General features: G+C 41.5%; 2 protein-coding genes and 1 long non-coding RNA gene across 3 annotated transcripts in view; 2 read left to right on the top strand and 1 right to left on the bottom strand.

Annotated features, from left to right (window-relative positions):
- LOC134669325 (hemicentin-2-like) overlaps nucleotides 1-10,201 on the top strand; it is a 199,854-nt gene extending 189,653 nt beyond the window's left edge. The window contains exons 3-8 of the mRNA XM_063526835.1: nucleotides 7,235-7,404; nucleotides 7,892-8,032; nucleotides 8,529-8,622; nucleotides 9,110-9,420; nucleotides 9,698-9,803; nucleotides 10,102-10,201. Coding sequence (XP_063382905.1) covers nucleotides 7,235-7,404; nucleotides 7,892-8,032; nucleotides 8,529-8,622; nucleotides 9,110-9,318 — 614 coding nt within the window. The 3' untranslated portion in view covers nucleotides 9,319-9,420; nucleotides 9,698-9,803; nucleotides 10,102-10,201. The remainder of the gene's footprint in view (nucleotides 1-7,234; nucleotides 7,405-7,891; nucleotides 8,033-8,528; nucleotides 8,623-9,109; nucleotides 9,421-9,697; nucleotides 9,804-10,101) is intronic.
- Nucleotides 9,394-11,287, top strand: LOC134669304 (nematocyst expressed protein 3-like). The gene is made up of 5 exons (XM_063526810.1): nucleotides 9,394-9,420; nucleotides 9,698-9,803; nucleotides 10,102-10,270; nucleotides 10,312-10,399; nucleotides 11,033-11,287. Exons 1-5 carry the CDS (start codon nucleotides 9,394-9,396, stop codon nucleotides 11,285-11,287), a joined length of 645 nt encoding a protein of 214 aa, XP_063382880.1.
- Nucleotides 11,288-12,727: 1,440 nt separating this feature from the next.
- Nucleotides 12,728-13,725, bottom strand: LOC134669193 (uncharacterized). The gene is made up of 2 exons (XR_010098868.1): nucleotides 13,540-13,725; nucleotides 12,728-13,336 (listed from the first exon to the last, which is right to left on the bottom strand). It is a non-coding gene; the product is annotated as an uncharacterized LOC134669193 (long non-coding RNA).
- Between the last annotated feature and the right edge of the window lie 165 nt (nucleotides 13,726-13,890).

Genomic DNA, 13,890 nt, shown 5'->3' with positions numbered 1-13,890 from the left:
GTGGACGTCATTGGAAAGTTTTGCCAAGGGCGCCAACGACGGCTACAGCCGTCAGCTTCGCCAATTCAACAGGGAGTTACGGGAGACTCCGTAAAGTTCAATTTCGCTTAAATATTCGCGATCGACTGGTGTCGGCATGTTCCTTTGCCGTCTGGCGTTCAAAGGGTTGGGAAATTTCATTGTATTGTTTTTAATTTTACTGGCATTTTTCTGAATATTACATAAAAGATAAATAAATTTACATAAAAAAAAAATTCACGAAAGTATCACGACACACGACATTATGTAAAGTTCCCCAAAGGGTTGGTCGAGCACCACCTAGGTCTGACCGTTTGGCCGGGCCGTCTAACATTTTTCTGACCGGAAGCGGTCAGACCAAAAGTCGGAATTTTCTGGAGATCACGAGACCGCCCTCTATATGAAACTGTCGAAGTCTAACACACCACGAACCTCCTTCTGGGAGAACAATTGTGTCATCAGTCAGTCGTGTTGCAGCTATATAATATAGAAATACGTACATAATAAAATTATTTTTGTCCCTGACATTCCATGTAATTTTACAGATTTTATGTAAAAGTCCATTGTCTTAGTGATTACTATACAATACATATTGAATATGTAAAAAAAAACATATTCACGGCCTCCTTAGCCTATTAGTTGATAGTGATACCTTGCCTATAAAGCAGGACGTCCCGGGTTTGCATCCTGGTTAGAGCATTTATTTGTATGTCTATTATCACGTATATTTGTTCAGGAGTTATGGATGTTGCCTATGTATTCAAGAATTTATCGATTATACATATATATATACCTAAAGTGCCCACAACACAATCCTTATTGAGCTTACTGTGGGACTATGTTAATTTGTGTAAAATTGTCCTATATATTATTTATTATTTTACCAGTAAATTTACAGAAAATATATAGGTATACCATTAAGAAGATATTGGTAAATATCATAATATTGTTTGTAATATTACTGACATGTTTCGGAATATTACATAAGACTTAAGTAAATTTACATAAAAATGTATTTTTCAAACAAAATAGTAAATTTGCGAGTTTTTTATGTAAAATACCCGTTCCAATTGTTGAAAATCAATTGTAGTATTACAGATATTTATGTAAACGGGCATTTCTTAGTGACTATTACATATTTATCGTGTAAAAAGACACATTTGAACAGGAAGTTTACAGAAAATTTGTAATATTAAAAAAATGTTGGGAAATTTCATAATGTTTTTTGTAATTTTTCTGTTATTTTCGGAATATTACATAAGAAGTAAGTAAATTGTAATAAAAATGTGTTTCTCAATAAAAAATGGTAAAATCACGAGATTTTTATGTCAAATTCCCGATTTAATTGTTAAAAAAATACATTAAACAAGTATTTGTCCCAAAAATTCCATGTAATTTTACAGATTTTATGTAAACTGTCATCTCTTAGTAATTATTACATATTTATTATGTAAAAATACCATTTAAACAGTAATTTCTACAGAATATATGTAAATTTGAAGAAATGTTGGGAAACTTCATAATGTTTTTTGTGATTTTAATGACAGTTTTTGGAATTTTACATAAGACGTGAGTAACTTTACACAAAAATGTAATTTTCACAAAATTAGGTAAAATTATGAGATTTTTATGTAAAATACCCATTTTAATTGATATAAACACATAAAAAAATGAATTTGTCCCAAACAATCCATGTGATTTCACAGATTTTATGTAAACTTCTATCTCTTAGTGATTATTATATATTTATTATGTAAAGCGACACATTTAAACAGTAAATTTACAGAAAATATGTAAAATTAAAGAAATTTTTGGAAATTTTATAATATTGTTTGGAATTTTCCTGACATTATTCCGAATATTACATTACACGTAAGTAAATTTACACAAATATGTAATTTAAAAAAAAAATGGTAAAATTACGAGATGTTTATGTAAAATTCTTTTTTTAATTGTTAAAAACACATAAAAAAAGTATTTGTCCCAAACATTCCATGTAATTTTACAGATTTTATGTAAACTTCCATCTCTTAGTGATTATTACATATATGTTATGTAAAAAGACCATTTAAACAGTAAATTGAACAGAATATATGTAAAATTAAAGAAATGTTGGGAAATTTCATAATGTTTTTTGTAATTTTACTGATATCTTACGGAATATTACATAAGACGTAAGTCAATTTACATAAAAATGTATTTTTCACGAAAATAGGTAAAATTGCGAGATTTCTAAGTAAAATTCCCTCTTCAATCGTAAAAAGTACATGCCAAAATGTATTTATCCCGAACATTCCATGTAATTTTACAGATTTTATGTAAATATTCATGGCTTAGTGATTATTACATAAATTTTATGTAAAACTACATAAAAATTATTGATTTTACCGAAAAAATTTAAAATTTACGAGAATTACGTAAAATGTCATATTTTTCCGTAAATTTCCCAGATTTTTCGGGAATTTTACAGGATTATGTAATTTTTTTGCATGTAAAATTACATAATTTTTAACAGTGCACTGCCCTCGGTGTATTTCTTAGTTACAAACAAAGCTAAAGCAAAGATAAAGTAATGAGCGAAACACGAGTACGCATTACATCTCGTTAAATATTGGAGTAGTCTCAAAGTTGACGGGCGTACGCCGAGGCCGACACGCTAAAATCCTAATAATCTCCAAGACGAGTTATCCCTTAAGTATAAAGTTAGTTAGTCATTAGTCAGCCTAAGATCCGAGCGAAAAAGATCAATATTAATATATGCGTAGCAAGCCTTTTAGCTGGAGGCTTTCAGCTGGAATTTAAAGATAAACAATAGATACTCATTTTATACGTGGCACGCCGCTATAACAGCCTGTTTTGATCGTTATTGTGATGTGCGCGTTTTCAAGGACTTAAGAGGATAGTAGACGACCGGTTTTCCGTGTAGCTCGCGAGCCAGGAACAGATTTCCATGACCCATAGCATCCCGGGCGATCTCGCAAAATGGTTATAGCGGAAGCAGTTATAAAGTTGACCCAAAATTTTTTTATTAAGCTATGAGCTTCATCACATATGTTTCTTGAGTAATTCTAAGCATTTCAAGCCTGGGAGGCAATAAGAAATGTGTGTCTACTCGGATTTGTAATGGATTCAAACTTTCAACCCCTTTTTAACCCTGTTAGGGGATGAATTTTACAAAACGCTGAAATTACTTTTCCTGTCTTTTAATAATATCCCCAAATACAAAGATTCAAGTCCCGCGTTCGAAAATTTTTTCGATATCCATACAAACTTTCAACCCCTTTTTCACCACCTTAGGGGATGAATTTTCAAAAACGCTGAAATTAGTTTTCTTGTAATTTAATAATATATCGTTTTACGAAGTTTCAAATTCCTAGCTTAAAATAAAACTTGAACCCCATACAAACTTTCATCCCCTTTTTAACCCCCTTAGGGGTTGAATTTCTCAAAATCGCTTCTTATCTCTTGTACACTTTATAAATGTAATCTAGTGTGCAAATTTCAACTTTCTATCGTTTGTAGTTTCGGCTCCGCGTAGCAAAAATCTCCAACCAAATTTTTCACCTTTTTACGTTTTTCATGTAAAATTACTATGAAACTGAAAAAAACAAATATCAGCAATGAATTCTACGTCTTTGGTTTATACGAAAATGATACCAAACTTGCCCTTGTACCCACCAGGATCAGAATAGATTTTTTTAAAGATGACGGGTGGCGGCCGTCTTTGTAATAAACTTACAATAATTGCCGCATCGCCACCATAATGTAACAAATCATCCATTACACGACATTAAAACAGCATGAAGCCCGATTGCCGCGATACGCATGTGATCGACTCGACCCGGACTTGATTGAGCGACAGGCCCGCTATTTGTAACTTTCCACAATGCGACAATTGATTCCGCGCCATTGTTTTTGCGTTTATAATGGCGAGATAGCGTAAACCTGTGTGTGTACCGCACACTGGCTGCTGAAAGGCGAGATCGATAGCCGAATGAACTTTACTAAATGCCGACCTGAACTTTATGATTCATAATGATGCTTGAGTACCTACTCGTATTTATTCGCCTAATTATATAACTATGAACATTCCTCGAACAAAACAATTAACGTTAAGAACGTATTACCTCTGCATTCATCTAAATTTCGCTCACTTGTGTTTTACGAATCATATTAATGTGCTTGAATGGTACTTATTCATAATTATTTGAGCAATAAACATTATGTAAGTACTTGTTGAGAATGCATTGTGACTTCAGTGAGAACAAAAGAATTATTATAATGTTAACTATGCACGTTATTCAGCTTCCATTACCTACTTACATCAAATAATGTTTTCGTGTTCCTGCTTGTTTCTATATTCTCAGCACATTGAGCAGATGATTGTACACCGAGCTCTTTTTTTGTTACTAAATATGCTTATTACACATAGACATTTATTTGTAACCTTTAGATACGAAAACCAATTTTATTAAGAATATACAGGGTACATAAATAATCATACAAAAGTAACTTAAATATATCTAAATATTAAAATATTTTAATCTAAAAGGCCTCCGCGGGCTGTACCGGGTGCAAAGGTGCCCATTATACTTGCCGCGTTACCACGTTGGATAGCGATGGCCAACCTTTGCACCAGGTACGAACCCGCGCGAGCGTCAGAGGTCCTCTCCCTGATTCTACCTCCCACCTCCCTTATAAAAGCTATGGCGTCAGACCCCCAACACCCCGTTACCTCGAAGGCGAGTGGCACAAAATAATAATTCGCCTCAAGGTCGGAGTATTTTATGCGCTTTCTTAACGCTGCCAGCTCTGCCGCAGCGCCTGCTGTCTGCACCGTCCGGTTTAGGTGCGAGGCGGCGAAAGTGCTGACGCACGTCGCGTCCCATAGTAGGCACTTTCCTTTCTGCCAGGGCACCAAAGTTAACCCGTCCGGCCGTTTGCCATCGGTGCGACAGAGGCCAGGTGGTTCCAGAACACACGGTATGTTCGCGGATATTAGGGCCCTCCGGACGATGTCGTTAAGCGCGTGGTGTCTGGGAAATCTCCCTGAACAGCGACAGCAACTCAAAGCGTGATGGCCATTAGCTTCCACCGTGGAGCCGCAGATGCATTTGTGAGGTATACAAACATCGCAGCCCAGGCGGAGAGCTACAGCCACACGCATTGAGTCACTGTCGAGAAGTGTTCCCAGATGAGGGGAAGGCAAAGCCTGTAACCACGCTCCCGCTTCTACCTTTGACACCGACCGGAGTCTTGCCAAATCCACACCCGTAGCAGCACTCAAGAGACGGGCAAGTGTGTTTCTGGCACCCGTATCATCCCAGGCTCTCTGCACTTGCGGAGCCTCAGGCACAGTCGCAGTTGGGTAACGAGCTGACCATATTGCCAGCGCATCGCTAACAAAGGGAATTGTAGCCCTGTCTCCATGGGAATGTAACATTTTAGAGACAAGGTCAATGACCCCATGCGCTGACGCTAGAAAGGCTGGCAGGCCTACGTCCCCTGCGCGCCGTAAACCCAGGCCACCATGACGTACAGGCAGAGAAGCTTGGGTCCACTGGTCATCAGAAAGGGACACATTTAAAATGGTTTCTGCTGTATCCTTTAAGGTGTCGTCAAAAGAAGACACCTCATCAGGACACAACCACGTCGGGGTGGTTCTTAAAAGGTACGTTATTTTTGGAACCGCAAAACACATTCTAAGCAGAACAAGGGCGACGTGGGTACCTATATTATTGAGGCGCTCTCGGGCGCGCTGAAGGAGCCGTCTCCTGGTCTCTATTGCATCCGGGATGGCGTCTGGGAATATTGGACAGCCCAGAAGGTAAAACGTGGTACGTGAAAGTTCTTTGAGACCAGGAAGCAGAGTCTGAAAAGAATACAAGGAAGAAGAAGAAGTGGGGCTGCAACAGAAAAATTCACACTTTGTCGCGTTCACCTCCAAACCCATTTCCTTAAGACGGGGAAGAAGAAAATCCAAGTCTTGCTTTACGGTATCAGGACTCCCTCCCAAGGTCCCGTCGTCCAAATACCATGTATTAAGGGGTGATTTTAAAAGCGGTAATGCGGTAATTTGTAATGATAGGTACAAACAACAGCTATTGTAAAACACTAGTCTAAAAAACCTCTGATAATTGTTTGCCCTTATTCGACATTTTGACATTTGTGTTTATTAGAAAGGGACAAAATTTAACAAAGGTTTCGCTAAGTTTTATAAATATGGTGGTAAAATTCCAGCGACGCTTTTGTATTTCAGTAATTTTTTGCACAATAGTTATTTGTTTTACAAGGGGGCAAAGTTGTAGTTTAACCGCTCGTGCTAATATTGATACCCGAGCAAGCGAAAGATTCCAAAATCGAAAAATGGAATCTTGAGCGTTGCGAGGGTTTCAAAGCACAAGGGTTAAACAAAATTTGCCCCCGAGTGAAACACAAAATTCTTCACCACACCAACCCGAATCAAATATTAAATGTAAAATATCAAACAAAATCAAACCAAATCAATTCCTAATGAATGCTATTAAATATTTATCATCCAAAATCATCATTTAAAAGTCAATTCACCAGCAAACATAAGAAAACAACTCAAAATTTGCATTTGATTACTTTGCCTCACATGTGAATAAAATGCAACTTTGCTATCAGTTTTTGAAGTGCAAAGTAAGCCTTTCCGAGCTGGTGTGGTGAAATAGTTATTTGTACAACAAGAGATCAAAGTTTGATATTTCTTCGAGTGCTTATTTTGAGTCCCGTGCAAGCGAAAGATTCTATAATAGATTCACGAGCGTAGCGAGTGAATCTAATTTAGAATCTTGAGCGTAGTAAGGGATTCAAAAGCGCACGAGATGTAAATAACTTTGATCTCGTGTAGTACACAAAAATTTTCACCCTAAGCAGTGAGAACATACCTAGAGGGACAGAGATAATAGAACCCAAGTATGTATATCGAACTTGTATTAGACCCCGCATGTTGAAATGACATATATTTGACTATAAAGGTCACTTGAATGACATTTTGTCTCACTCAGTGAGCAAAATCGCGTTTTGCTCACTGAGTGATACAAAATGACTCAGTGAGCAAAATGCCATTTTGCTCACTGTTTTTAAGAAGCAAAGTACCCTTGTTCGAGTTGCTGAGGTGAAAAATATATTTTTTACTATGTTGTATCTAGCAAATTGTGAGTGAATGAACGTTTGTGTATTTGAATTCCAGTCCTGTCGTGCGGCGAGGCGGGCGGCGGCGCGGGCGGCGGCGCGGGCGCGGGCGCGGGCGCGGGCCGCGCGCGCCGCTACGTGGGGCTCTACACCGGGCCCTACTTCGACCCCGCCGCGCCCAACAACATCACCGCGCAACTGGGCACACACGCCTACCTGCCCTGCAAGGTAAAACTCACACCAAAGAGATTAGATGTGACAGCTCTACAGTCTACATCGCCCATACTTCTCCTGCTCCCAGCAACCTCACAGCGCAGTTAAGGTGCCCGCGCCTTCCTACCTCGCAAGGTAACAGTCATAAAATCTTCCTAGCCCTCTACGCATCTTATGGCTCCTCTACACGATGGGCCAACGCCGGCCACTCCAAGATAGCAATATCACTTGCTCCCTCTAACGCATATAGATGCGTCCCTTGGAGTGGCCGGCGTTGGCCCATCGTGTAGAGGAGCCATTAGCCATGCACTGGCCGCTACTTCGATGCCGCTGTTACTTACCAAAAACAGCGCAGCGCAGTTGGGGACCCACGCCTACCTATAGTATGTTCCGCAGTAACATAGTGCAAGCTTTACTTTTTTGGCGCTGGGTCGATCTGTGTAAGTCAGTTCCCAATTTTGACATTATGGTACCTATTAATAAAGTTGTCGTTATGTTTCAGGTGCGGCAGCTGAGCAACAAGTCGGTGTCCTGGATCCGGCGCCGCGACGCGCACATCCTCACCGTGGACCGCTTCACGTTCATAGCGGACGAGCGCTTCCAGGCGTTCCTGGTCGAGGCCACCGACACCTGGACGCTGCAGGTATGTGCCGTGTGTGGCTAGACTAGCCCAGCAGTGGGCTATGTGCTAGCTGTGGCTAGGGATTACTGTCGTTGGTTGAGCAATAGCAGCTGTTGACCTGACATGGGAAACAAACTTTTGTGCCATAGTTGTCCATACTATAAATGGATTATAATCGAAGCACAAATGCTTACATGGTTTACATTGAGGAGATTAATAATTGATATGAAACTTGTCTTCTCGGCAAATAGTAAAAAGAGCAGCAAGCAAGGTTTTTGTAAAAAGCTTGCTTAGTTACCTATATTCAGGTTATGTTATTCTTTTTAAAGTACATAAAAAACAAACACGAAAAATACAGATACAAAGTATGGGATCTCTTCCAGTCAACCATTGAGAACTTGAGTTATGTTAATATTATTCAAGAACTTTTTTTCTAGTATTAGACTACCTCTATTCTGTTCTATACTTGAAATGTTTTCCCATACTGTTAGTTGATGTAAGTGTGTGTCGGTTCCAGGTGAAGTACGTGCAGGCGCGCGACGCCGGCGTGTACGAGTGCCAGGTCGGCACCGAGCCCAAGATGAGCCACTTCGTGCAGCTCAACGTCGTCGGTCAGTTCACTACAACCAACCAATCTCCGTATACCTGGTCGAGGGTAACTGGCTGCCTAGTCTAATCAGGAGGCCAATCACAACGTACTCTTTAATGACAACTATAATAATGATGTTATAAATATATCTTATTTATGTCTTTATAGTTATCATTCACGTGTGCTTTTTGCTCATACTTGTCCGTGAATGTACGATGTACGGGTACGTATGAGACGCGCGGACAAATGAGAACATAGGTGTTATAATAACCTTACATAATTTTGGAAAACTGCTAATATATTCTGGATCGAATTTTATCAATCTTAGCTCAGAACCACCATAGGGAAATAGGTTTATAAGTACCGGACTGAGAAACCGTTACAATATTGCCGGCGCCAGAGGGCACGCGGGGAGACTTAGCCAGCCGTACCCTCCATCAATATTGATACATAACAATTATCAACATGAGACACAACTATCACATCTAACTGTTATCAACATATTGCAGTGCCGAAAATCGAGATCGCAGGTGAAGCGGAGGTGTTCGTGCGCGCCGGCAGCACTGTGCGCGTGACGTGCGTCATCACGCAGGCGCTGGAGGAGCCCGCCTACATCTTCTGGTACCACAACGGCGCGCGCGTGCTTGACTACGACCGCAGCGCCCGGGACATACGCATGGAGCGCCGCGCGCCCGACACCACCGTGAGTACAGTGTGACCACCCGCCTACATCTTCTGGTACCACAACGGCGCGCGCGTGCTGGACTACGACCGCAGCGCCCGGGACATACGCATGGAGCGCCGCGCGCCCGACACCACCGTCAGTACCTATGTACAGTGTGACCACGCTTTTCTAGCTGACACTACAACGGCGCACAAGTTATTTGGCACAAAACACCGCCATCTACTTCAGCAGCCAAAATTATACATATAAAAAAATTAAAATTTTATATGTCTTCTACCAATAATAACTCGATTCAGGTTGGGACGTTGGGTCCGGCATCCACTTTTAAAGGGAAACACGACATGAAAGTAAAAGGAGTTAAAAATTGGCCTTATTTTCGACAGGGTGTTTAATAGTAGCATTGATATTCCAGGTGGGGGACCTGGTGATGTACAACACGCGGCGCGAGGACTCCGGCAACTACTCCTGCGCGCCCTCCAACCTGGACTCCGCCTCCGTCGTACTGCACGTGCTGAGCGGTCAGTATTATAACAGACATCACTGTGTAACACTCGAACAACAAGCATGGGCAAAGATGCTTTCATAAAGGTGGAGAAGAGACAAGAGCCAGCTCATCAGAATCAGTGCGGTACCGCATTGCTGGACCCAACCATTTACTGCGTCCTGCAATGCGGCCGGCTTCCTGATACTGCGGGGTTGTATATCTAATACATCGCAGTCATAATGTGTTTTGTAGTTTTTAGATATATTTTTTTATAATATGCATTATGTAATATGTATGCTAGTTTGGTAATTATAAATGATAATTGAATGTAGGAGAACAACCGGCGGCGATGCAGCACGGCAACGCGGCTGCGCCTCGGGCACCCGCCGCCCGCCTGCTGCTGCTGCTGCCGGGCGCGCTGGCGGCCCCGGCGGAGCTGCGCGCGAGCGGGCGCCGGCTGCTGCGGCTGCTGCTGGCTGTGGCGCTCGCGGTGCTGCTGCCGTGAGTACACACTCTATATGATTACATGAAGCTTCCTGCAGAAACTCCCCTGCAGCTCTCCGAGCCATCAGGACGATTAACGCGTTCTTGACATCAGCTCCTGACTACGATGTGTTTGCTGGCAGATGGGTGAATGTGTGTCTTGAATGTTTGAAATATTGTGAGATGACGGGTGGTTGAATCGTTTATTTAAGGTAATTGTAATTATTGAAAGTAATAACAAGGTAAATATTGAAAACATAGCCAAATGGATGGGACGGTGAAAAGAGCTCGTGATTATGATGAAAAATAACATGAATTTTCCCAATTCTAAGTAGGGAATCCATTACTTTAAATAGAGATGCCCACACTGAACGCTTTTAATGGAGCTTTACTAGCGACATCTTCTAGGATAATGGGGTACTATAAGTTCGTCGAAGGTCGTCGGAGGTCGCTAGTGGTATCGCCGTGTCCAAATGTTTCGTTCTTCTACTCCTCACTAGATGTCCATAGTAGTATGCGTCTGCGGCGTCCGGCTGTTACACAATTATTTTAGCAAAAATCGTCTATTATAGGCAGAACACATTATTATCTATTTTATCCCTGCCGGCATAGAGTTTTATCATTATGGTACAAATGTTTCTTATGAACAGAGTTTGAGCATCTCTACCTACTCGTTTAAGCAAACAACCGGTAATTTGTTAAGTAACGAATGTAGCTTTATGTTGACGTTGCAGAGTATTCTGTCACGACGAGGAGCGCTCGCCGCACGTGCGACACTAGCGGCGCCCCGCCCGGCCGGCGCCCGCCGCGCCCCGCCCGGCGCCGCAGGTCCCGGCGCCGCAGGTCCCGGCGCCGCAGGTCCCGGCGCCCGCCGCCCCGGCGCCGCAGGTCCCGGCGCCCGCCGCACCCCGCCCGGCGCCGCAGCTGCACGCCGCCCCGGCGCCCCGCGTTGATGGCGCCCCCGTGCCCCCGCGCCCGCGCCACACGTCCACTTACAATACTTATTGTACATTTCGATATTCCGCGAGGGTGTGAAAGTGAAAGGACGCTGTAGCGTATACCCTTGTACGTTGTACATATTACTTCTATTATATTATAATGAATAAATTAAATATAACAGCCGCCGGGTCGCCGGCAGACATCGAACTTTACACGTTTTCAGGATTTGTTAACGGTACAAACTGAAGGAATTGTGTTGCGCGTGTGGGTTATTCACTGCGGCCCGCTCCCGGGACGTCGCTGAGATCACCCGAGCCGATCACCCGGGGGGCTAGAATGATCGAGCTTTTCTGCCGCCGTAGTCGTCGTTTTCTCATAAGTACCTATAAGTGTAAGAGATGACATTGCAGACGATAAAAACTCAACCTTTAAATTATTTTAAATTATCATCGCATAATTTTCTAACATTCTCCAGGTGATTTTGATAAAATTTTATGGATAACTTGGGTGTCTCAATGAATGTCCCGCATATATGGACCGCCATTTTTTTTTACTCTAAGTGTAAATATACTTAAACAGTGAAATGTTGGCGGGCCGCAGTGGGTCGCCGTCGTCCTTTTGAGTACAGAAGTCCTGTAGCGCCTTCTTTACTAAACTGCAACTTGATGGTACTAAGGAGCCTCGTGCCAGCTAATCATTTAAAAAAGTCAAGATTTTGTTTTTAAGTTACGTCCTAATATTGATATCTTACTGATATAGATAAAAAATAAGTAAGCTGGCTTGAACTGCCTGAAATGACGACGGCGGCGTCTTATGTTTTTTTACTTGAGCCCGGGTCATAAGTAGCGGTTCACTACAGACTGTAGCGGAATTCTACTTACGAACCAAAGGCAACCTTAAAATTGTACACAAATCACGAGCAGTGATAAAGAAAGCATCAGATCGCAAGATAACTCTGCTTGTAGAAATACCCGCGTTTTGAAGCGTTCTTTGTTACAATGCCAGTATGTATGTATTACCGTTAAACAGTGGAGTTTCGTTACACTGTTACTGCCTCACTTGTAAATAATTAATAATAAGGATACGAATAAAGATGAGATCGTTGAAACATTAAGCAATGTATTAATTGTCACAATCTCCTGATCCCTAACTCAGGCTCAAATCCAGGTAAAGGCAAACATTTATTAGCGTATTAGTAGTGTTCAGTTTATTGTATGCACCTCGCCCACTCCACTAACCTACTCCTGCTGTAGAACATACATAACAAGCAGTATTTAATTTTGGAAATCATTAAGGATGACTCACGCTAGGATGGTCCGGATCCGGGCCGAGACGTTTCACACTTCTGTTTTCTATAGAAGGCAAACGATCATCCGTTATATAAAACGAAGTGTCAGAAGCCTTGGCTGACTCGGCACGGACCCGGGCCGTTATAACTATTCGGAGAAAATTTAATGCTTTATACAAACATGCCATTTGCAAGGAAATATTATTTATAATTTAACTACACATTTTTTGGTAATAACAAAAATGCGATAATTTCCAAAATAGTTTATTAATAAATATTTAAAAAGATTTAAAATATTACATTTCAACATCAGATCATTCAACAACACACTTAAATATCTGGATATTAGGAACAACAATCATCACTTATACAGATAAGCTCGAGATTTTAATTCATTAAAGGTTAGAGAACAAACCATTTTTAAACGGCGGGTCCTTCCAAAGTACCTAGGTTCGAAATCTTTTTTCTACTGACAATTTTGGTTAGACAAAATTTTTATAATTATATATTGAGGTAACAATGTTGCCTTGTTAGGCAAGGTAAGCTACTTATCTCATTATCTGTTTCAAGCTGTTACTTAATTTCCTAGTAATTGAATGGCCAGGTTTTCTTCTAATTTACCACATTTCGATTGTGACACCACTGTATAGTAATATTGGGCACTGCGTTTGGATAATTTATCTCTACTAGTAGGTACCTTGATTATGACTAGCAAATAATCAGAAACACATCACTATGGGTTTGAAATAGGAGAGAGATTCGTAATCGTTGCATTTGAAGTTGCGATAATGAGAACAGCTACGCGACATTGAGAGATCAAAGATTATGTAATTATAACTAGGCCTGGACATAGTTATCTGGAACAAGACAGACGTTGACATTTTTATAACTTTATATGAACACGTTTGTGTAATGTAACTAATAGTTTAATAGTGCATAGGATATGTAAACAACCAGGAATCCGCAGGTCGGTCGTGTCCACATTTTCCTCTGGGTCTATTAGCTTGGGTCGGGCCCGCGGGTAGTAGAAAAGGATACCAAAATTAGAAAATAGACGCACTTGGTAGAGTCACTCCGCGAGCCCCAGCAGGTCTGCCGTGTCCACGTTTTCCGGCGCCGGGTCGGGGTCGGGGGCGGGCTTGGCCCGCGCGCCGCGGAGATGCCGACGCAGCGCGCGCCGGAGGCCATAGTTCGGCAACAAGCGCGCACTGCGGAGACGCCGACCCGACACGCCCGACACCGCTCCCTCTGCAATAAATCATTACAAAAATGTTTTCATTACAGATTCAACTGAAAAAGGGGTTCAAGTTCAAGGTTATAGAAAGCTTTATTTTCTTTGTAGGCAGTGATGATAGCAAACCACTCTTTTAGAAGACTGAATCCGTTTGTTGGATGCGTTTTAAGCCTGTGT

Source organism: Cydia fagiglandana, chromosome 12 (assembly GCF_963556715.1).
Source record: "Cydia fagiglandana chromosome 12, ilCydFagi1.1, whole genome shotgun sequence".
Taxonomy (NCBI): Eukaryota; Metazoa; Arthropoda; class Insecta; order Lepidoptera; family Tortricidae; genus Cydia; species Cydia fagiglandana.
Note: the sequence above shows the minus strand (reverse complement) of the source record. Positions and strands in the feature narration are given on the sequence as shown.